This window comes from Tricharina praecox (assembly GCF_024521635.1).
Source record: "Tricharina praecox strain CBS 144465 chromosome Unknown BZA05scaffold_4, whole genome shotgun sequence".
Lineage (NCBI taxonomy): Eukaryota > Fungi > Ascomycota > Pezizomycetes > Pezizales > Pyronemataceae > Tricharina > Tricharina praecox.
In genome coordinates, this window is record NW_026250406.1 from 1,572,603 (window position 1) to 1,595,007 (window position 22,405).

The following is a 22,405-nucleotide window of genomic DNA, read 5'->3' on the forward strand; positions in this document are numbered from 1 at the left end:
CCGACAACGTGCTTGGTGTATGAGGAGACTATATAGTCACTCGACTATCACCACGGAAATCCCAAACACCAGCACCACCAGGACACCGAACACTCGCGGCAATAACCGTTAAAATTGTTTCGCTGTGAATCATCAGATTCCCTGACTTGTATTCCATAACCGATATCTATCAAGACTTTGACGTTGTGAAACCGTTGCAATCTCACTATCACGGTTCAGAAATCCTTCCCTCAAGTAGCTACAGGGATGATGGCCTTCGGCGATCCAAATACCTTTTATTCTAGCGGTATAGTACTTTCCCAGTGTACTTTATTACATTCACAGGAACACCATGAGAAAATGACTATGTTTGTCACCAAACTAGGCCACTACCCCCGTTCTCCTCGGAATCCCTTGGATGGACCTCCACGATGTGGCCATCCAGTGCAGCTCCCGCACCTCCACCTTCCGCTCACAATACTGTACAGTCAACTGCAACGTAGTGCCTATGTCACGGTTCACAAATCCTTGCCTTAAGTAGCTACTGGGATGATGGCGTTCAGCCATCAAAATACCTTTGGGTCGTGTGGTATAGTACTTTGCCAGTGTACTTTATTACACTCTGTACTTAGTTCTTCACGCAACAACTTGTTAATGAAACAATTGTGACCTCTGTCCTTGCCTCGGCTGCCGTCTGCGCCGCATTTCCTCTCTCCGCCCTTGTTTCTCAGTTGCCGTCTGCACTGAGTCCCATCTTACCTCATCTTCCCGACCCGTCTTGCCCTTGCCCACCCCAGTTCCTGTCCACCCGTCCACCCGTCTTCGGTACCTGGAGCCCAGCCCAACCGTGCCGTTACACTTTGTTGCGTCTCTACCTCTTCACCTAGCGAATCGTCATGGCCGCAAACACCCAGGCTTCAGACCTGCCTCAACAAGAGGAGGCCACCGCAGCGGCACCCTTCTACCGAGAAATTCCCGCTATTGCTCCGGCGCTTGAGACACGTCATAAACAATAAGAAGACGGATTCTATCTGCGAGATAGTAGTCACCGGAAAGACACGGAAGTAATCGAGCCAATAGGCTGCGGCTCCGTCGTTTGTAGTCGCCGACCAACTCAAGGGTGCATACGAGTTCAGCTCGGAAACACCAAAATCCAAGATACACAAGGGTTCGGTACCCGAAGACCCAGTGCCTAGAGCCATCGCCCACATCTCGTGCGAGATACTCTTGTGTATTATTGAGGTAATACTCTCCCGAGCGCTCATAGTTAGACATCAGGCGTGGTGAGTCGTGTCGGTATAAAGACCGACGACTTTCCGCCGCAGAGAAGGCATCGACTACCATCACAGGGAGTTAAGCCATAACAATCAGACTTTGTTACTCTTGGATTTACTCTCTCTCCCTATTCGTGATTAGCCGATCATCAACCCTTCTCAGTTGTTTCCAAGAACAAGCCGCCGTGCGAATCAGTTGGGCCTCCACATTCACTTCACCGCCATTGTACAAGTGCTGTTCTCTTCTGATCAGTAGACTGTCCTTGCCCGCTGCTGTGAGCGTGCCAACTGTGAACCACCCCGGTGTTACAACATGGTACGTAGCCGCATGGTCAGCAATCATGTAGAACGACTTGCCCGGTATAGGACCGATTCCAACGATGTTCCGATCCTGTTTGGTGAAGAGGGTGACCCTGCCGTCAAAGTTGTAGTCCACCTTGACTCCAACCGTCAGGATCTGGTAGACTCTCATGAGGTTGTTCTTGCCGCAAGCAGAAACATGCTGTACATTGCGGAGTATGGCGCGGTTCGAAGTTTGTTCCACATGGCAGTAACAGCCTGATATCACCGATCCCAGCTGCGCTGACCTTGATCTCATCCGCAAAGATCACTGCGTGCTCCCCCGGAGCGATCGCGCGGTACCGAATCCAATTGTGATCCATTCCAGTGCAGTGGCTCGTTGCCCCCGAATCCACCACCCAATCGGTGGGTGTCGCGCAACGATCGGTAATAACAGTCTCGCAAACTTCATCAACCTTCGGTCGAAGAGTAAGTGGTTCTGAGTCCCCGTCTTCTCGAGAGAGAAGCAAGAAACCGATTCCTGCGCTTGACGCTGCCTGATCATTCACGACATTTTCTTTGCTTGACTCTTTATTCTCCTTGTCTTTCGAGTCAGAGTTCTCCTTCCAGAGTTGCTTTGACCGGCACTCGAACTTCATGTGTCCCTTCTTGCTGAGTTTATGTGTCCCTTCTTGCTGCCACCGTAGCACTAGATGGCCTTAGAATCTTTATCCTGATATCCCCCGGAAGCTCCATCCTTCTTCTTGGCCATACCCTTCTTCGCAAAGAGGGCGGTCGACAACTCGGTGTTGGTACATTGCAAATAAATCATGACGGTCCCACGCATATAAGCGCTCGAAGATCTGGAGCTGGTCTAAAATCTTCTGGCAGCTTCCGGCACTGTGACTTGAGTTGAGACGTGTTCGAAAATCAAGCCACACATCACCCGTCGGGAGTCCTTGGACCATGTAGAACGCTAAAACCGTCTCCGGCAGCACGGTGCCCACGTTGCGCAACTCTTTAGCTACCTCCAGAATTCGAGAGTGGTAAGCAGCCGCGCTATCAACGTCGGCCCTGCGGATAGCGTTCAGCTTGTAGAGACCAACGTTGGCGTCGATCTTGGCCACCCGGTCGAAGTCCTTCTCGATGTCCGCCTAGAGAATGTCTGGTGCTGACATGTACTTCTTGTCTGCATACCGCCTCCGCACAGAGGGGTCCAGGGAACGTCGAATCTCCGCTGTGGCCAGGCCAATCTTGTCCTTGTACGTGTCGCGCTGGATGAGGTAGCGACGGAAATCGCTCATGTAGCTGGGGTCTGTAGATTCCGGTGTCTCCTCGTTGTCGATCTGTTCGGTGTCAGTAGCGGCTTCGGTCTTCGTCTTTGAGGTTGGTGTAGGCTTCCGGGGTGGCTTCGTGGTGCCCTGAACGATCCCTTAAAGGGCGCGGGCGAGGAGCTCGTCCCTGATGTATTCCTCCTACTCGGTGTATTTGTGTTCTTTCAACACAACTCGCTCCATTTGGACGACTGTTAGTAAAATATGGGGTAGTTGTTGACTTAATTGATGAATTCCCTAGGGAAGCAGAGGGCTAATAACCTGTTGATGCACGATCTGGAGGTTTGGGGCGCACGCGAGGGGATCCGATTCGAAGGCAGTCGGAAGAAGAAGAAGATGTAGTTCTTATTATGCAAGCTGAAGCTCTAGTTGTACTTATAGTCGTCCCAGACGAACTGAAACCTTCCTCGTGAGTCGTGCACAAAACTCACTCGATCAAACACGCCGCTCCGACAACCAAGGCCTTACGGGCCGCAACAGAGTATTATCAGCCTAGGCTGGAACGCACCTTACATCGTTTCACCCCACTGTCCCTTTCTTTCTTTTCCTATCCCTTTGCGCTTCCTATCAACCCTCTTCTCTCTCTACCTTCTTCCCTTGAGGTTGCTGCTCAGTAGTGAAGTATATGACGACAACTGGCTTCCGTGGCGAATTTCGGCTTGTGTGGATGACTAGTGGGAAGAACCTGCACATGGCGCGTCACCGAGGGTGATGCCGGCTTTGGTGGACGACTGGGGCATGACTGGATGAGTGGGGTAGATAAGAGAGAACCCCACGATATCGTAATATGATCATCAAAAGAGTTTTGCTGGTGATTTGTTTGCATCTCATATCTGTCTGATTTGTCTCCAGTCGCACGGTATGATCAGCACAGGCCAGATGAGTGGAATTTATGCCTAAGTCATGAAACATACTGACTTGCTATGCGCACAATTAGTGACTAGTCATTAAGATGGAATGACTCGTCACTGAGATAGGTCTCCCCCCCCCTTAACGTCTCGCTGGGTGCCGGGACTGCCCTGCGACAGTCCAGCGGCCTCGTAGTCCACGCACATAATCTCGCCCTGCCACAGTCCTGCCACCTCGTCTTACCCAGCTGTAGGAGCACCCTGCCACAGTCCTGCGACCTCCCACAGCTCTACCGCCTTGTAGTACCCTCTAATCCTCTCGCCCGGCGGCGTGAGCGCCCTGGCACAGTCCTGCGACTTTGTAGTCCACCTCCCGACTTCTCGCTCGGCGGCCTGCTGTCACCTGACTATCCTCTCACAATTTTCGCTCGCGTTTTCGCTCCTTTCTGCTCTCTCTTTTTTTCTCTTTTTCTTTCGCCCTCTTTCCGCCTCGGTGGGTGCTCTGTTGTGGTGGTGGTGGTGGGGCGGGAGGGGGGGGAGGGGGCGACCAGCGCTGTGTTGCAAAACGGTCGGTTTCAAGAAGCCGTGTCGCCAAAAGTCAAAGGCCAGAAGCGAAATGTCAAATGTTAAATGTGCAATGCACAACGCAAAACAGGGGACTATTTGCTCAATTTCGACCGCCGTAGTTTCAAAGCTCAGCTGGATTGTGGAATTAGGGGCAAATCGGTGAGATGACTGTCTTCCACGCAACTGCTCTTCGTTCGACTTCTGGCATACATTGAAACATCTTGATCTTCTGTTCTCATACGGGCGTGATATCTAGTGGTTTTGATCTGCAGATCCTACGTGGGAATGAAGCACGGTGCTGTGGGAATGTAGATCGGTGGGGTGCTATAGAGGATTATTGAAACGAGGCAAGGTGAGTTTGTCACATCCCTAATTTCCGATCCTCTTTCCCCGCAACGTCAAATGTTTTCCCCTTCACTGCCTTGCCTACTCGTTTCCGCCTCTTAATGAACACCATCTCTACAACATGAACCATCGTGATAATATCCCAAAGCCTTAGCTGGTGGACATGAGCAACAGTATCGCATTAACTAATTCACCATCTACTAGTTCCTCCGCCGTATCGGGATTCGAGTGGAGTTTTCTGCTCCTCATCATCAAGACCACCTCTGTTTTTCTTGCCCAACTTGTTCCAAATCCTCGATTGTAATCCCTCTCTTCCCTCCCCCAAACAGTTCATCGCTGCCTTCTGTTGTGCTTGGCCGTCGCTTTGTTTGATGCTCTTGCAGGCACAAATGGTGTCGTCGTGAGCGCAAAGATCTCGGTTTCTGCATTATATGTTGTACCTCCTCAAGGTGGCCGCAAGCTCCTCGTTGACACACTCTCCGATGTATACATCCTTAGATACCAGGCAACTAATCAATGGACGGAAGTAATGCGAGACCAAATATTTTTTTTGGACCTTGAAAGAAGCTCAATAGTAAATTCTCTAACCTACTCGTACTCGCACCGGCATAACGGAACGAAGTAATGCGAAAGACAATAGACGTTTAGCACCTTGACACCCAGCAACGTTTTCCATCTACCCTGGCCTTATCAGACCGTCCCCTATCCTTCTTTCATGCCTTGTTTCCTACGTTCGGTCAGCTATGATCAAAGGAAGAAGACAAGCAACGCGGAATCATGTCCTACACACCGAGTTTGTAACGACGACGCGAAAACCGGCCGTAATAGCCGTGAGGGCACCTCGGCGCCGGGGCACCGTGGCCCGGGTGGCAAGCATAGGCCACCCAGTGTGCTCCTTGACCTCTTCGGTTTCCTAGGCTTGGTCAGCCACGGGCAGTGGTACAATGCGAGCAATGCGGAATCATGAGCTACTGACCGAGTTAGTCACGAGGAGGCGAAACGCGGCGGTGAAGGCCGCGAGGGTGCGTCGGTGCCGAGGCGCATGTGCCTGCAGTCACACATTACTCGGGCCTGGCGTCGCAGTACTCGATCCGACAGTCGCAGTACTCGGTGCGGCAGTCGCAGTACTCGGGCCGGGAGTCGCAGGTGCATTGTCGTTATCGTTCGCGGTCTTCGTCTTCTTTGATTTATTTTCGGAGGCGGCGGCGGTCGACTTGCGATTTTTCTTGGACGCCTCACCGGTAGAGACGGGGGGATGGTCGGCAGGTGCATCGTGAAAGAGGCCTGGGAGCTGGGGAAGAGAATTGTGGAGGGGGTATCGTTAGTCATTGGTGTATTGAGTAGCTGCAAGCGAAGACGAATGAAATTGGTGCAACGCGTCGGGTTTTTATAATTCTCGGATGTTAGATGGGGTAGGTGGGGAGGTAGAGGTGTGGGGAAGTAGAGTAGGAAGGTAGAAATGTGAGGAGGTGGTGGGGGGGAAAGGAAGGTGCATTATTGTCATCGTTCACGGTCTTCGTCTTCTTCGGTTTGTTGTCGGAGCCGACGGCGGCGATCGGCTTGCGCTTTTTCTTGGAGAGCTCACCGGTAGAGACGCGGGGAATGACCGGCAGGTTCATCGTGAGCGAGAGTTGGGAGCTGGTGGGAGACGTAGTTGGCCTTTCAGTGGCCGGCGACAGATGTTGCGGGATGTTGTTCTGAAGCTTGATACATTATAATGATGGAGTTAAAGAATGATTATTGAGGGGATTTATCAAAGTGATGTTGTTGGAGGATGATAGTTGAAGTGGTATGTACGGGTGAAGGATGGAGAGGTAGACGAGAATGAGAGGAAGAAAAGAAACTGCAACCTGGTAGCGCATTGAAAATTGCAAGTTCTCACAATAACTCTTTGTGGGCAGTGACTGCTATTTCTTTAATGGGCCGTACAATGGCTTCTTTGACCCTAGGGTAATACCACGTGGGCTCGTCGGCTGCGAACACTCACCGACTGCATTCAATCCAGGCACCATGCTTATCTAGTCAGAGTGTTCCGCTGTGTGCTGCACCTTGCTAACTGTGATCACACCTTGAGAGCTTCGGTCAGGCATGGACAACTGCGGTGCCGTGGCACTTCTCCTATTCAATGACTGTGTGGTGCCACGTGGCGTTCAGGGCCTAGGCAGTAGAAACGGCTCCCCGCACTCATCGCGGTTGTCTTTTTCTGCCGTCACGGATGGTGCCATCTGGTGCACAAAGACAGGCAAGCTCGTCGTCGATCCTGCGGCTCCTCATGATGACCGAAAAATCCGGGTCGACGCCCTATGTCTCGAGTACCCGCGCTTCTCGGGGAATTGTCAACTCTCCTACCATGTATGGCGTTGATCCTCGGCATCACCCCACTAAATCCGTGTTGACACACTGTACGATGTAGACATACTTGAATAACAAGAAAGTTTTCAGTCGACGGAAGTAATGCTAAACCAAATGTTTTTCTGGACCTTGAAAGTAGTTCAAGAGTAGATCCGCTAAACTACTCGCACTCGCACCAGCATAACAGAACGAAGTAATGCGAAAGACAATACACCTTTAGCTCCTTGATACCCAGTAACGCTTTCCATCTACCTAAGCCTTATCAGACCGTCCACTATCCTCCTTCTTTCCTTGTTTTCTACCTTCGGTCAGCTATGAGCAGATGAAAATTACGAGTAACACGGAATCATGAGCTACTCACCGAGTTTGAGATGATGACTGCAAACGTAGAGGCGAATGGTGCTGGGTACCGCTTTCTTGTGCCGCGAGGGCAGTGCGTCCTTGCATATATTCGTAGCGTGCTCAGGATACCAGTACTCGTTGTACATTTTGGCCACTGCGGCTTAATCGTTCCCCAGATCGTCCCTGAGGAAACGCATCACGCACAATTTCTCGTAGGTGTCGCTTTCCCTCAGGGTGATGGTGTTCCGTCTTCGTCCTCATCTTCATCTTCATCTTCATCTTCGGACGTGTCCATGGCGTCTCCCTGTTCGTCTTCGGCGACACATGGCGCTTCGTTGTTCTGCTCTTCGGTCGCCGCTGCATACATTAGGACTCGTCCATGCACCACGGCAGCTTGAAGACTGCACTTACCTGGCTTGTCTATTGAGTTGTCGGTTTGCGCAGCAGTGCAGTATAGTTCCCTGATCCACACCCAGTCGTCGTCGGTCAAGCAGATGCCGGCGTTGCCACGATCATCTTTAGGTACTTCCTTTTTGTACCTTGAGTACAGGGCGTCTTTGCAGACACCCTTCGGATGATTGGGATATCAACACCCGTTATACTTCCGCGCGACTGAACGCCAGTCCTTGCCCAGATCTTCGCTGAGGAAACGCAACACGCACATTTTCTCGTGCGTGTAGCTTTTCCTTAGGGCGGCCGGGGGTTCGATCGGTGGTGTGTGAGTTGCGGAAGGATGTTTTGAAGCTTGATGCATTATAATGATGGAATAACAGGATGACTTGGAGGAGATTCATCAAAATGATGTTCTTGGAGGATAGTTGAAGTAGTATGTACGGGTGATGGAATGAGAGGTAGATGAGAAAGAGAGGAAGAAACCAAGCTGTAGCCCGCTAGCGCATTGAAGATGGCAAGCGCCCACCACAAGTCCTTGTGGGCAGTGACTGCTATTTCTTGAATGGGCCGCACAATGACTTCTTTGGCGCTAGCGTAATACCATGTGGGGTCGTTTGCGATCACTCATGAACTGCTATCAATCCAGGCACCGTGCCTATCTAGTCAGAGTGTTCCGCTGTGTGCAGCACCTGGCTAACGGCGATCACACCTGGCGAGCTTTTGTTCGCCATGGACAACTGTAGTCACATGGCACCGTGCCTACTTAATGACCATGTGGCGCCATGTGTAGTTCAGGCAGTAGAAACACCTACCCGCACCCATCGGAGGTTTTTTCTTCCTGACCTCCCCTGACGTCAAGGATGATGCGATCTTTTGCAGAGAGACGCCCAACCTCGTACTTAATCTTGCCCCTCGTCACGATGGGCGTGGACTCCTCGTCGACACACTATGTCTCGGGTACCCGCACTATTCGGGCATATGCCTACTTCCCCAACTTAGTAGGGCCCTGATCCTCGGCATTTCCCCACGTATCTCGATGAAAACCAGACGTCTCTTTCTTGTCTATAGTCTGCACTTACGAACAAATCATGCAGGCGTGCGGAATGTGCATCCGTCCCCAGCGTAGCGTAATTGGACAGATTCGTCTTTTAGGGGTCTAGTGTTGAAATTGAGAGAAGAACTTGATTTCATTGATGTACTGAAACAAGAAAGAAGAGACAGAAAACTACTTATAAACGGAACTGATCTCGTGTAGACGAGAAGACGGCTGGGCCTCAGACAGAGGATGCGACGATACTAGTCGCCGTATACTCGTCGCCGGACTGGGCTGGTGGCGTGAAGGCTTTTACCCAACGAGGCGGATTCGAATGAGAAGCCACAGATATTGGCAAGCAGCCGCAAAGGAAATGAGGGTAGTATGCAAAAACTGTGAAAATTAGTAAAGCATAGTGGAAAGTAGCAGTGACTCCGGACTAGACCATAAGGCGCATAATATCAACATGTAGTTGCGGTAGGTGGTCGAGTAATGGATGATCGGAGCAACGGGAGCGAGCGACCTGCAATCGACCTTGAACCTCCTCCTGGTGATTGCGAGATTCCCGTCGACACCGCATCTCCGGTGCCCTCGCCATCCGGGCAAATGCCTACATGCCTACCTGAGCAGGGCCTGATCCCGGGCTTCGCCCCACGTATGGCGTTGATGAAAATGCGGCGTCTCTTTCTTGTGCACAGAGACCTCGTCATCGACCTTGCGACTCCCCACGATGGACTCGAAATCAAAATCCGCGGCGATCTGTATCCTGTCGTTGACCCACGCGTGTCAATAACGTTGTTGACGGCGATGTTGAGCCTACAATTACATACTCCCTCTTATCAAAATCGGCCCATATTGATTCTATAGTCGTGGGTAAGATTCCTCTCCGTCGTATCGAGGAATGTGGGTCTCATGATTGTATTTCGTGGCCGACGGTCCTTGGCAGGGTTCAGTTTGCTTTCCAGCCGTATCCGATGCAGTCTATGTTCGCGTGGTGGACGAACAAAGATCGATCACATCACGTGGTATTACGCTAGCTCCAAAGAAGCCATTGTGCGGACCATTCAAGAAATAGCAGTCACTGCCCACAAAAGCTTGTGGTGGGGGCTTGCAAGCTTCAATACGCTAGCGGGTTGCAGCTTGCTTTCTTCCTCTCTTTCTCATCTACCTCTCCCTCCTTCACCCAAACATACCACTTCAACTATCATCCTCCAGCAACATCACAATCATGAATCCCCTCCTTCACCGCCGTCCCAGCCCAACCAGTCGCATCTACGCCTGGTGCGGCTTCAGATCCGATGGACTGAACATTTTCACTGCTCGAGCTCCTGTTCGCGCGAGGAGGAATTCGCCAGGCGAGCATGACTTTTACACGTTTACACTTGTCAGGAACCCCGGGCAACTGCCCCTCAGTTACGCCAGACGGCGCCGACACGTCGGAAGACGAAGCAGAAGCCAAACCCCCGGTCGCCCAGAGGGAAACGTACACGCACGAGAGATTGTGCATGATACGTTTCCTCAGGGACGATCTGGAGAGCGACTGGCGCTCAGTCGCCAGGATGTACAACGAGTACTAGTAACCTGATCATGCCATGGGTATCTGCAAGGACGCACTGTGCTCGCAGTACAAGAAAGCGGTACCCACCGCCAACCGCCGCTGCGTTTGCAGTCATTAACTCAAACTCGGTGAGTATCACATGATTCCGCATTAGTCGACTTTTTGCTCTGCTGGTGGCTGACCGAACCGAGGAAACCGAAGAAGTCAAACAGCACTGTGGGTGGATTGAGGTTACCACCCGTGCCCCGGCGCCCCCGGTGCCCCGGCGCGCTCACTCTTATCACTGCCGCGCTTGCGGTCATCGTGATCTGAAACTGGGTGAGTAGCTCATGATTCCGCGTTACTCGTCTTTATCATCTGCTCATTGCTGAATGAACCTAGAAAACAAGGAAAGAGAGGAGGATAGTGAACGGTCTGATAAGGCCTAGGTAGATGGAAAAGTTGCTGGGTGTCAAGGTGCTAAACGTCTATTATCTTTCGCATCACGTCCTTCCATATATTACTTTCCTGCTACCGAAATCTTCGTTCCGTTATGCCAGTACCAGTGCGAGTAGTTTAAACAATCTATTCTCGACATACATCTATCAAATCGCAAAAAAAACATTTGCTGTCGTATTACTTCCTTCCATTTTGTCTCGCACCAGACTTTAGTCAGCCGGTTCAAACCCCCAACCATAATTCGCTCCGCCGGGCACAGCATTTTCACTTCAGCACCAAAGTCTGAGTTAAGACCTCGCAGACAGGGGGGGTCTCGTCACCCCACCAAAAATATGCGGTGCCGCAGGTGTCCGAGTGATCGGCGGTGGACAACCTAGATGTGAATTCAGCATCAAGAGTCTAGTTTCGTTAGTATCTGCGTTTCCAGTGTCCAGTGTCCATATAACACACTCTCCTTTCGATATTATTAATCTATTCACATTTCGCATGAACACAATAGGGTCGCAGTCGGTTCCGGTGAGAATGAAATGCCGCTGTAAATCGGTGAAGGTAAGAAGGCCTATGTGAAGAATCTACCGACGAAGGAACATGCCACGAGTAACCAACGGTAGTATGTACAAAGGCAGAGAGGCCAGGATAGCGACTCCAGTGGTGAGGCAGAGAGGCCGTGGGAGCGAACGCAGTCGTGAGGCCCTGGCCCCTAGCAGAAACGAACCCTCGGCGTCCACCTACCATGATAGATTAAGATGCATGGAGTCGCTGGCAATGATATTTGAGTACCAAAGAAACATGCTTCCTTGTCTCTCTCTTGCCGTGGAAGTGGTTGTCAACTAGCGTGAGAAATTCCTCATTACAGCATGCTGGGTACCGTATACTGGTGATGAGACCCAGGCAACAACGAACCCTCGCCGTTCGCGAACCATGATGGATTAAGATTTGTGGAGTCGCTGACAATGATATTTGATTACCTAAGCAGCATGTTTCATCGTCTCTCACTCGCCGCGAATGTGGTTGTCATTTGGCGTGGGAAAATAGTCGCGGATCGAGTAGAGAGGCCATGGCAGCGAATGCCACCAGTCGTCAGGCCTGGAAGCAACGAACCCTCGCCGTTCACCAAACGTGACGGATTACGATTTATGGAGTGTCTGACAATGATATTTGATTACCAAAGCAGGATGAAGCAATGACTAGCGCCGAGATACGAGGTGCCAGTCATTTACGATAGGAATAAGTCTGATGTGAGACAACTGGCCTCCTACCCCGCATTGCGCTATTTACACTGATAACAAAGAATCCGCGGCGATCTTTATCCTGTCCTTGACCAACGCGTTTTAATGACTTGTTGACCCCGATTTTGAGCCTACTTCCTCGTATCAGGATTCAGAATCCGGGCCAATATCGATTCTGTAGACTTGGGTGAGATTCGACTACGTTGCATCGGGCAGCGCGGGTCTTGTGAGTGCGTTTTGTGGCGGAAGGTCCTTAGCAGACCTAGATTCTCAGCTGCATCCGATGCAGTGCATGTTCGCCCAGTGGACGAAGAAAGATCGATTACACCACGTGGTATTACGCTAGAGCCAAAGAAGCCATTGTGCGGCCTATTCAAGCAATAGCAGTCACTACCCACAAGCAATCTGCAATGCGCTAGCGGGTTGCAGTTTGCTTTCTTCCTGTCTTTCTCTTCTACCTCTCCCTCCTTCACCCGAACATACCACTTCAACCATCATCCTCCAACAACATCACTTTGATGAATCACCTCCAAAATCTTACTCTAACTCCATCGCGATAAAGGATGCGCCAGGTAAGTGCAGTCTTCCAGCTGCGGCGGTGCATGAGCAACTGTTAATGAATGCCGCGGCGACCGAAGATCAGAACAAGGGAGTTAAATCTGTCGCTGAAGACGGCGAACAGGGAGACGTCATAGACACGTGCAAGGACGATGTCGAAGCCGATGACGCCCAGCAGCAAAGAGAGGCCTCCACCACGTCGGAAGACGAGGAAGCAGTCGAACCCCATGTCGCCGCCCTGAGGGAAACGTACACGCACGAAAAATTGTGCATGATCCGTTTCCTCAGGGACGACCTGGGGAATGGCTGGCACTCAGTCGCCAGGATGTACAATTGGTACTGGTATCCTGATCACCCTAAGGGTGTCTACAAGGACGCCCTGTACTCAAGGTACGAAAAGGAAGTACCTAAAGACGATCGTGGCAATGCCGGAATGTTAGGGGCTGATGACGACTGGGTGTGGGTGAGGGAACGACACTGGGCCGTTGAACAAGCTGACCACCCAAAGGAGGACGAGTCAGGTAAGTGCAGTCTCCCAGCTGCGGTGGTGCATAGGCGAGTGCTAATGCATGCCACGGCGACCGAAGAGCAGAACAACGAAGCGACATGTATCGTCGAAAACGGTAACACCATCAACCAGGGAGACGCCATGGACACGTCCAAAGACGATGACGAAGCCGATGACACCCTAGAACAGGGAGACGCCAGCGACACGTCGGAAGATGAAGATGAAGACGAAGAGCCACCCGCGCCCCGGCGCCTAGGCGCCCTCACTCTTATCACTGCCGCGCTTGCGGTCATCTTGATCTGAAACTGGGTGAGTAGCTCATGATTCCGCGTTACTCGTCTTTTTCATCTGCTCATAGCTGACCGAACCCAGAGAACAAGGAAAGAAAGGAGGATAGTGGACGGTCTGATAAGGCCTATGCTGATTACTCTAACCGGCCCGAGAATCTCATCTTCAATGCCTCGAAAAACCCGGCTGATGGAGAAAATTGCTGGGTGTCAAGGTGCTAAACGTCTATTGTTTTTCGCATTACTTCCTTCTGTCGTTGGGCGGTGTGGAAGTATGATCGTACGGACGGGAGGTGGAGCGAGAGAGAAGGAAATAAAAGATTGAATTGACTGATTACTTGGTTGGGAAACAAAAGAGCGGACAATATAGACAGTTTATATACGACCATAAAACAAGAAAAGCAGTACTATACTGGACGACACCTGTCCTCCCAAAATCCCGAGTTTTTTCCCTCCCTTCGTTGCGCATGACCATTGAGCGTACCATTGCGATATCTATTGCGAATGACTATTGCGAATGGTCATTGCGTGTCCTATTTTACTTTTCCCACATTACGTGTCCTGACCTTTGAGTTCGCCAGGCTGTGACGACGTAACTTTCTTCAACTTCCATAGATTACTTTCCTGCTACCGAAATCTTCGTTCCGTTATGCCAGTGCGAGTGCGAGTTTTTCAAAGAATCTATTATCGAGCTACTATCAAGTCGCAAATAAGCACATTTACTCTCGCATTACTTCCTTCCATTCATGAATTTCCTGTGACCTATGTAAGTAATCATGTCTACTGGTATCCGCGCGTCCGAGAAATTACATCCTTCATCCAGCACATCCAGGCCTCCCACCCCGCATTGCGCTATTCACACGTAATTAACCTTGCGGCTCCTCAGGATGACTGCGAACTCCAGGTCGACGCCCTCCGTCTAGAGTACCCGCGCTTTTCGGGGAAATGCCTACTTCCCTACCATGTAGGGCCTTGTTCCTCGGCATCGCCCGAGAAACTCCTCGTCGACACACTCCATCTCTTACCGCCAACGATAGTGCTGCCCTGTGCACAAAGTCTTGGTAATCGATCTTGCGCCTCCTCACGATGGCCTCGAAGTCCTTCTTGACACCCTCCGTGTACCCTCAGAAACTCAAGAAACCCGCCTTGGCTGATTTATTCACTGTCTTAAATAGCGCGGCGTTGCGTTCCGTGTTGCCTGTTTGTCGCTTTGGAAGAACTTCTTGCCGCCAAGGATGGTGCTGCCTTGTGCACAAATACCTCGTAATCGACCTTGTGCCTCCTGGCGATGACCTCGAAGTTCTCGTCGACATCCTCCGTCTCGAGGCTCGGGTACTCTTGCAATTCGTGGAAAATGCCTACTTCCCTACCTGAGCAGGGCGCTGATCCTCGGCATCGCTCCACCTACTATCTCCGCGGTTGCACTTCTTCATCTTAGTACCGAGCGACGATCTTGAGGAAGACACACCCACTCACCCATATCCATGACCGGCAATCGATCGCATTCATAGAAGAGAGACAATCCAAAGTCTGGACATCGTTATTTGGGCAGATGTTCGACGCGACGCTGGGAGAGGTCGCAAATACAGAGGAGAGATCGAAGCGAGAGCGCGAGACTCGATTGGCCTCTGTGTCGAACATGAGCTCAGCGCTCTGGGACTCGAGCCTCCTTGGCGGCCGCCACGGAGTGACGTCTTTCTTGGAAGCTGACTTACTACCGACGCCTCACTTGAAATATCTATCGTGGGCTCCTACGGGGCACAATCAAAGCGGGTTGTCAACGGGGGTTTAAATGAATATCAAAAAGAAGAGGCTAGTGACCTGGTATGAAGGGGCGCAGAGCGCGATCTGGCAACGTTTTCACCTTCCCGGGAAAGCCGAAACGAGGGAAAGGAATAGGCGGTAATTCACGGTGAAGCCGAATCGCAGCCATCACTAGACCAATGGAAGCGGCCATGGATCTGAGGCGGTACATCCGCGGTTGAGTCACCATCTAAACGGGAGCCCGGGCGACGATCGAGAGGATGATTCATGACGTCCCTGGCCGCGGCAAGGCGTACGCGATTCAAGCACGTCAGAGCCGCTACTCAGGAGGCAGTCCGGTGGTTGCCTATCTAACAGGGAGGACGATGTTGTCACAAGTACTGTCCCTGTAGATCTACGATTTCAGGTCGCATAATGGGAGGCACTCGTGCTGCGCACTTGGGAGATATCCGACCACCTTTTAGACCCGTTCCCCAACGCCATACAGCTTATACCGCCTCAGTATTCAGAAGCCTAATTGGAAGGAAGACAACAGACAATAGAGCGGATGAATCGTATTGACTATCGACGTACCGCCCACCCAAACCAAGCCCGAGGTTATCCGGTAAGCACACGAACAACCATCACCAGCATCATGAAAACAGCCAGCACCCTATGAACAGTGCACCATTCAGCTTCCGAAATACTTTTCGAGCGCGCGAAGACTAGAGAACATACCAGATGAGCCAAGAATCGGGGGATCTCAGCTTGGTACACTGCACATTGCAGGCGGGGTCCGGAATCTTCAACCTACAGGGTGTCAGTTACGTGGATGTGAACATTTAGTAGAAAGATTCCTTACGCAGCCTGGCCGTTGTGGTCGACGATGGTGGGCTTGTACAGTTGGTGGCCATGGCCTGTGTAAACGGTATCGCTGCACTGGAAGACGGTTCCGCCAGAGACCAGGAGGAGGACCATCAGCGCAATGAGGGCGATGAGGATGGTGATGAAGCTGCGCCGGCGACAGGCGGATCAGCAACTGTATCAAGCGGGAATGGAGATTAAGGGGTAAGGGAGGGCGTACGTTTTATCCCACTCGTTCGAGGTGGACTTGGGCTTGAGGGTGCGCGCGGGCTTGGGGGTTCCCAGTTCGGCGGGCTTTTTGTTGAGGCAAATGGTCGACGACATGGTTGTGGGTCGGATGTATTGTAAATGGGTCGTGTGGGGTGGTTTGTTGGTGAGGTTGCACGTATGGGAGTCCTCATTGAAGCTGGTTGATGTTGCCCCCGCAACGCTAGGCGGATTTCTGCACAAGACTGCGTGCGAAATAGTCCATAGCAGCTAATAAGCTGCAGAGTACATCGTTAGGCAGGATGGCCGAGTTGGTTATGGCGCCAGGTTAAGGTCACCTTAATACGATCATTCGATTCCTGGTTCGGGAAACTGAGCGTGGGTTCAAGTCCCACTCCTGTCACATTTCTTTTTGTTCTTTTTTCTGGACTTCTTTCGTCTACGTCTGTCTGCGGAATGGCGCTGCAGCCTACAGGTCATATTCTAGGTTTCGGATCTCAGACTGCTTCAAGCAACCTGATCTAGTTCTCGAACAATCAAAGTAATTGCCGTAGTCAGAGCTCATTGGTCACCGGCGGACGGTGGTGCGCGAGTGGTCTGCGCGGAAATTATTCCGGCGTCAGAACCTGCGAATTTTTTGAATCAAACAGGCGGTGCGCTGTAGAGATCATCCTGCTGTGTGGCGCAAAAGATCGAGTGCAAACCAGTCCTGACTGCGCCTGAGGATTCACTCTCTCCTATTCAATCGCTGCGATTATTTTCGACGTATATGCACTCGTGTATCTATCTCCGAGAATGGAAATTCCAAGCACAATCACGAGAGATGTTTGGGAGATCAGATCAACGTAAAAGACTTTAGGTTGGAGCTATAAAACAATGGTAGTGTGAAGCATCTGAACGTTGACTACCGAACGGTAGTCCGAGTGATCTATCTCGGATGCTCACCAGCAACTTTCGGGCCAACAATATGATCTCATGTCTGCATGGCGTCGACCGCCTGTCTCGCAGGCCGAACTGCATATATACAGCCATCATCCTCCAAAGCTCCTCTTTCGGGTATTGCAAAGTTGGACTACCGACTAGATCACCACGACAAGTGCGTGGATCGCTCAGCAACCAGCCATCGCCATCCGTTTTCATCAATTATTGCTTCGCGGGTATTGTGTGCTAGGTGTATATACTTTATTTTTGATCACAAACATCAGCCGGTTCTATAGTGTAATGGTCAGCACATCGGATTCTGATTCCGGTAATCCAGGTTCGACTCCTGGTAGGACCTATTTTTGCCCTGTCCCGCATGGGCAGGACATTGTTTTTGCCCGCGTCGAGGGGTGTCATGGTTTTTTTCTTATGTGTAAACGTGAGAACTGATGCGGACAGGAGGTGGTATCCGCAAAAGGTAAGGCTGCGGCTTGGTGAGCTGTATACATTCGTTTCGTAGAGCCAGGTCCGGCTACTGAAGTTCCGTTCACGAGCACGGAAATTTACAGAACCTCCGTTTTTCGGTGCACCCGCCAACACCTGCGAGCCTCTTTTTCTACCCCTGTTCCGTTCACGTTCACGAGCAGAACATTTTACAGAACCTCCCGTCTTTCTGACGGTGAGGTTTCTCGAATCCCTTTCGCGGGCTCCGAAAAAATTTCGAATCGTCACCCCCACTTTCCCCCTCCGCAACTTGTCTCACAGTCGATGTAAAACTCTGCGTTCACACGAGCTAACCTGTAGGGAGTGGTGATTTGACCGACGATCGATGTTGAGGGTCACGTGCGAGTGCGGGTAACTCTGCTGTCCCGCATTAATCATGTCTGCCGGGTCCCAGGTTCCAACCGCCCAAAAAGTTGAAACAAGTGAGTGAAAAAAGAATGATTGATGATTGTCGGTACCATGAATCGAACATGGGTCTAAGCTGATCTGTGGGACCACAAAGCTTCGTACTAACCACTATACTATACCGACGAATGATATCTGCTGAACACAAGAGCAACATATGAGCTTAGCAAAGGCCTAATTGAGTAATATTTGGAGAAGGATAGATGGTATTATCGCACCGACAGCCCGTTGCCTCGCTGCACCATACTCTGGAGATGCGATCGTGGTCTGCTACTACGGACGACGTCCTTGTAGCTACGGATCATCCTTTCGGAACGCTGGTTGAAGATCACATACAATAGCAGTCGATGTTCGTCTTGTAGGGAGAAACTTGTTGGCACACCGCAACATTACCTCGTTCAGTGACTGCACATGTGTCCGTTCAGCATCTTATAGACTTATAGTTTGTTTAGCAGCCGTACGTCATAATCATCAGGGTCACAACATACGCACCTCCGAGGCCTTGACGCTCCGTCCCTCATCAGCATGCATTTCTTGGTTTGGTGCTCATATCACTCGGTTGCGTAGCACGTAATGGCACGTGATCGCAAAAAAAAACAAAGTTCGACATTCTACATACTGTGACATGGATTTGGAAACTCATCCCGGCAACCATAACTCAAATCCCCCCGGCATCCACCAGAGTCAAAACCGAGCAACATTGACCTCAAACACAATCCGCCATCCCGACCGAACGGTACCGCCAACCCGAACGGTACCGCCAGCCGACCTCATCACCACCCACGCCAGTCTACGCCCTAACCTTCGCAGTCTCCGCCGGCGCCAACGTTAACGTTGGCAGGGGCGGACACTCCCACAACTCGGGCGTCCTAACTCCGCACTCAAACGAGCAGGCAATGGTGACTTTATTATCGCAGTAACAGCTCTGCGGCCACATTCCCGTGCAGTCGTAGGTGCCGCGGCAGATTGTCATGCACTTGTCGGGCTTGACAGTGCAGTCCTGCGGCGTTGGGGTCGGCTCCTGCCCGCACTTCTTCGCGCAGTCGGCGACCGATTGGTTGTGGCAGATGCACGAGGAGGGGAATAGGGTTGGGCATTTGATCGTGGATGCGCACCTAGTTGTGCAGTTGTTCGCTGGGATCAGGCCGGCTGCCGTGAAGACTTGCGGGGAGGGAAGCGCGAGTGTCAACGGGAGGAGGAGCAGGACGAGGCGGGTGGAAGGATGCATTATGGAGACGACTGGTGACAGGCGTAGGTGTGAAGGACTGGCTGGATGGTGGTAAGGATGAGTGAGATACCTAGTGGTGAGGAGGTATTCTTCTCGGAGCGAAACGGGCTGAACATATACTCTCGATGACAGCTGCCCGAAACTCTCACCGGTCCGGCCGACCGAATATACGCGACATTTATGCGCTCATGTCGTACCGTGCGGGTTGGTAGCAATGTCTTGAAGAACTTGGCGTCGTCGGTGCAACCGTAGTTACAGTATATAGATTGATACACGACTCCGCACCTCCGGCCTCAGTCACCGGATACCTGTCAGTTACTACCGATCAGTGCAAAATCACACCGGGACCAAGGCTATCGACTATCCCTATTGATATGTCCGTTGGGGAAACACAGGTTTCGTTTCAGCTAATGGATTGTCGGGGAAGGGTGACTTGTCCCAAGGTAAATCGTAAACCTCAGGGGAGCTGATGGTGGAAACTCGTCAACGTAGAGTACGTAGATACCTCATATGTACAGAACTGTCAAGACTCTACGTAGCCGGCGAAGACGCTCCACATTCCGTTGTAGGGTCGGCTTCCCCGGAAGTCAAAATAAAATCTACAGCATGGCAGTCGCGAGTCGCGACGTCCATCGACATCCGACACAAAGCTCTCTGTGACTGTGCGTGCTGCTGGGGAAGGGGTAACTTCACACCCATTCTTCGTACCTTCGCTTCTACCAATACTTCCTGCCAATTTCACGGCACAGAGAGCTTCATGGCTACTTTTCGGCAGTAATTTGACTATTTGCGACGATATTCGACTCGAGATTTCGACGACATCAGAACGGCAGTTGGCTTTCGGATGAGTTGTGGGCCGTGATGCTTTTCTTCCTTTATATCATAACTACAATACAGTGCTGAATTCTAAATTCTCACTGCTTAAGCGAACCAACGAGGTCCCGTCCTGGTGGTTCGGCGTCGCCGCGCTTTCTCGCTGCATCCTCGCCTGTTAATTCCCTGTTCGTGCCACTTTGCTACTTAGCCACATATTTGCCATGTACACTACTCTATTTCTGATCGCTTCTTCAGCTCTACTTGCTTAATTAAGTGAAGTTTTATGGTGAAGAGGTTGTCCAAAATTCAATCATCCTGACAATGATTGTCTGCTATTCTGAGAGGTGCGGTGACCAAGATTGATAAGATACGAGGAGATCACATCGGAGATTAGATAACTAATGGCTGGGGAACGTGCGACCATGATGTCGGAAGAAGGATTGCACTACTCTAGAGCACATTGGGTTAGGCCAGTCAGAGGTGGCCATTAGGCGGAGCCCTCGGCGGTGGACAAAACAACAACCTCCTCACCGTCCTCATTGTCTGCGGGACGTCCACGACATACGACAATAACGTTCTCGACGAAAAAATACTACGTATCGCAGAAAGAAACCATACATACTACATACACTCTAAGCACCGATCCTACTCCGCCGGCAGAACCAGCGACAATGCCACCTCCGACTCGACCGGCCTCGGTTTATACTCCACAAAGTCCCTAACGGTCTCATACGGCGCCAGCACCAACTCCACGACTAAACCACTCTTGACCAACTCCCCCACCGCGGCCTCACTAATCGGCATCCCCTCCTTCCAGCCCTTACCCAGGAGTTGATCCAGCCTATCGGTCACGCGGCCCTGCAGGTTACTCGCATAGTCATCGTACTCCTCGAGCATAGCGGCAAGGTCCGCGATCACCCACTCTGGCGACTGCGCGTTCACGGCGTGTGAGACGTGTGAGGACGTTACCGTGTCGAAGCAGGTCAACGACAGTGTGCGGTCGGAGAGCGAGGAGATGAATTGCCCCGACCACGTCTTTTTCGCTTTGATGAAGAGGATCTTGACCGTTACGGTTACAGAGTATGCCTGGAGGGGGGATGGTCAGCCACGGGGATGCGAGCTGGGGGGGAGAGGGGTGGATGGGTGGATGGGAGGAGCAACTGACATCGACTGTGGTCGTGGTGCTCGCCGACTGCGAGACCATCAGTGCACTCTCTCCGCCCAGCTGTACAGCTTTTACGAAGTAATCGCCGTAGCGCCGCCGGAACTCCTTGGGGTTTTCCTGGAGTAATGCACGCGCATCGTCGGTGAAGTCCGGCAGCTTCGCGCAGTTGATCAAGGGACCACGGTAGTGGCTGTGCTGGCTTTTCTTATGGTACTGTGTTCTCGTTCAGTGTCCTACATATGAAGGGAAGATGGCAAGAGAGGTACCGACATCACTGTTGCCCGTCACCGTGCGATCATAGCTCCCACTGACGGAAGCACTCAGGAACGAGCAACCGACAGTGATGCCCATGCCAACACTCAGGTGCTCCGTCGTCGACTTGGAGCCGGAGGTAACGACCTCTCTGAACGCGCCGCTGCCTGCAGTACGGCCGCTGCAATCGAGCACGAATTCTGTCTCATCGTTGGCTATGAAGGGATTTCTCGCGACGAATGGGGATTGCACAGAGAAGGGATTGCCATTGACGGCCAGAGATGAGTCAAAAGAGGAGAGGAGAGAGACTCTCTTCGGGAAAGCACTGCCCCAGGGAATGGGGAAAGCACCGCCGTTCGAGACTGCACGCTGGATGGTGTTCTGTGAGGGATCGGACATTGCGGATGAGAGGAGAGGATGGCGAGGATGGGAGAAGAAGGAGGCCGGCAAGACCCCATTCGAAATCCAATTCGCATCCGGTGCTAAAGCGAGAACGAATTTCGAAGCGGTTGACCGTGGAAAAGAGGACACGATTCGAAATCGCAAACTAGACTGTTTCTCTAACAGTGGCGAGAGCCGTCGTCGCAAGTCGTACGACCTGAAGACCCTCACCAAAAAAAGTGCCTTTTCCCGCAACACCAAACGGCAGAGCGTCGTTCAGCCCAGCTGAACTCTTGGATCGCATGCTGCCGGTCTCTGCATGCACACGATCTAGCTCTCCACAATCCGCACGTGGACTCTCCAGTCGAGGCGTTCCCAACCCTTGCCAACTGCAGCCCAACCGCGCCACAAGGATGTTGTGCATTCAGCCTACGATCGCCACGTTAGCGCAATGCGACGGCAGCGGCGGAATCCAAGGGCGAGGCCGCTATCGGGGAGAGTTCAGGAAGACGCGCCGTGGCTTATGCTATGCACCCAGTCGAATTCGATCGACGCGCGTGGAGTTTCAGCTGAGAATCTTCACGAAAAATAAGAT

At 51.8% G+C, this 22,405-nt stretch overlaps 8 protein-coding genes and 3 non-coding genes across 11 annotated transcripts; 4 read left to right on the top strand and 7 right to left on the bottom strand.

Moving 5' to 3' along the window:
* Positions 1-1,327: 1,327 nt before the first annotated feature.
* On the bottom strand, positions 1,328-2,202 carry BZA05DRAFT_389079 (uncharacterized protein). Its single transcript, XM_051482726.1, has one exon. The coding sequence runs from the start codon at positions 2,189-2,191 to the stop codon at positions 1,673-1,675; it is 519 nt and encodes a 172-aa protein (XP_051342727.1). The 5' UTR covers positions 2,192-2,202; the 3' UTR covers positions 1,328-1,672.
* A 39-nt stretch (positions 2,203-2,241) lies between these two features.
* On the bottom strand, positions 2,242-6,413 carry BZA05DRAFT_471624 (uncharacterized protein; the record flags this gene model as incomplete). Its single annotated transcript, XM_051487972.1, has 8 exons — positions 6,138-6,413; positions 5,687-5,917; positions 5,417-5,539; positions 3,959-4,065; positions 3,781-3,787; positions 2,741-2,878; positions 2,474-2,686; positions 2,242-2,406 (listed from the first exon to the last, which is right to left on the bottom strand). The coding sequence occupies exons 1-8, from the start codon at positions 6,243-6,245 to the stop codon at positions 2,242-2,244; spliced, it is 1,092 nt and encodes a 363-aa protein (XP_051342728.1). The 5' UTR covers positions 6,246-6,413.
* Positions 6,414-7,230: 817 nt separating this feature from the next.
* On the bottom strand, positions 7,231-7,466 carry BZA05DRAFT_442282 (uncharacterized protein; the record flags this gene model as incomplete). The annotated part of the gene is made up of 2 exons (XM_051486741.1): positions 7,231-7,276; positions 7,336-7,466. The coding sequence occupies 2 exons, from the start codon at positions 7,464-7,466 to the stop codon at positions 7,231-7,233; spliced, it is 177 nt and encodes a 58-aa protein (XP_051342729.1).
* A 2,462-nt stretch (positions 7,467-9,928) lies between these two features.
* On the top strand, positions 9,929-10,732 carry BZA05DRAFT_471625 (uncharacterized protein; the record flags this gene model as incomplete). Its single annotated transcript, XM_051487973.1, has 4 exons — positions 9,929-10,316; positions 10,372-10,432; positions 10,496-10,622; positions 10,686-10,732. Exons 1-4 carry the CDS (start codon positions 10,108-10,110, stop codon positions 10,730-10,732), a joined length of 444 nt encoding a protein of 147 aa, XP_051342730.1. The 5' UTR covers positions 9,929-10,107.
* Positions 10,733-12,587: 1,855 nt separating this feature from the next.
* Positions 12,588-13,340, top strand: BZA05DRAFT_442285 (uncharacterized protein; the record flags this gene model as incomplete). Its single annotated transcript, XM_051486742.1, has 3 exons — positions 12,588-12,986; positions 13,038-13,050; positions 13,117-13,340. The coding sequence occupies 3 exons, from the start codon at positions 12,588-12,590 to the stop codon at positions 13,338-13,340; spliced, it is 636 nt and encodes a 211-aa protein (XP_051342731.1).
* Positions 13,341-15,678: 2,338 nt separating this feature from the next.
* On the bottom strand, positions 15,679-16,255 carry BZA05DRAFT_471626 (uncharacterized protein; the record flags this gene model as incomplete). The annotated part of the gene is made up of 4 exons (XM_051487974.1): positions 15,679-15,740; positions 15,806-15,877; positions 15,930-16,079; positions 16,152-16,255. 4 exons carry the CDS (start codon positions 16,253-16,255, stop codon positions 15,686-15,688), a joined length of 381 nt encoding a protein of 126 aa, XP_051342732.1. The 3' UTR covers positions 15,679-15,685.
* A 179-nt stretch (positions 16,256-16,434) lies between these two features.
* Positions 16,435-16,541, top strand: BZA05DRAFT_t68. The gene has a single exon. It is a non-coding gene; the product is annotated as a tRNA-Leu (tRNA).
* Positions 16,542-17,345: 804 nt separating this feature from the next.
* On the top strand, positions 17,346-17,417 carry BZA05DRAFT_t69. Its single transcript has one exon. It is a non-coding gene; the product is annotated as a tRNA-Gln (tRNA).
* A 595-nt stretch (positions 17,418-18,012) lies between these two features.
* On the bottom strand, positions 18,013-18,094 carry BZA05DRAFT_t72. The gene has a single exon. It is a non-coding gene; the product is annotated as a tRNA-His (tRNA).
* Positions 18,095-18,758: 664 nt separating this feature from the next.
* On the bottom strand, positions 18,759-19,339 carry BZA05DRAFT_471627 (uncharacterized protein; the record flags this gene model as incomplete). The annotated part of the gene is made up of 1 exon (XM_051487975.1): positions 18,759-19,339. Exon 1 carries the CDS (start codon positions 19,194-19,196, stop codon positions 18,759-18,761), a length of 438 nt encoding a protein of 145 aa, XP_051342733.1. The 5' UTR covers positions 19,197-19,339.
* Positions 19,340-20,637: 1,298 nt separating this feature from the next.
* On the bottom strand, positions 20,638-22,053 carry BZA05DRAFT_389084 (uncharacterized protein). Its single transcript, XM_051482727.1, has 3 exons — positions 21,448-22,053; positions 21,178-21,390; positions 20,638-21,098 (listed from the first exon to the last, which is right to left on the bottom strand). The coding sequence occupies exons 1-3, from the start codon at positions 21,826-21,828 to the stop codon at positions 20,658-20,660; spliced, it is 1,035 nt and encodes a 344-aa protein (XP_051342734.1). The 5' UTR covers positions 21,829-22,053; the 3' UTR covers positions 20,638-20,657.
* Positions 22,054-22,405: the final 352 nt, after the last annotated feature.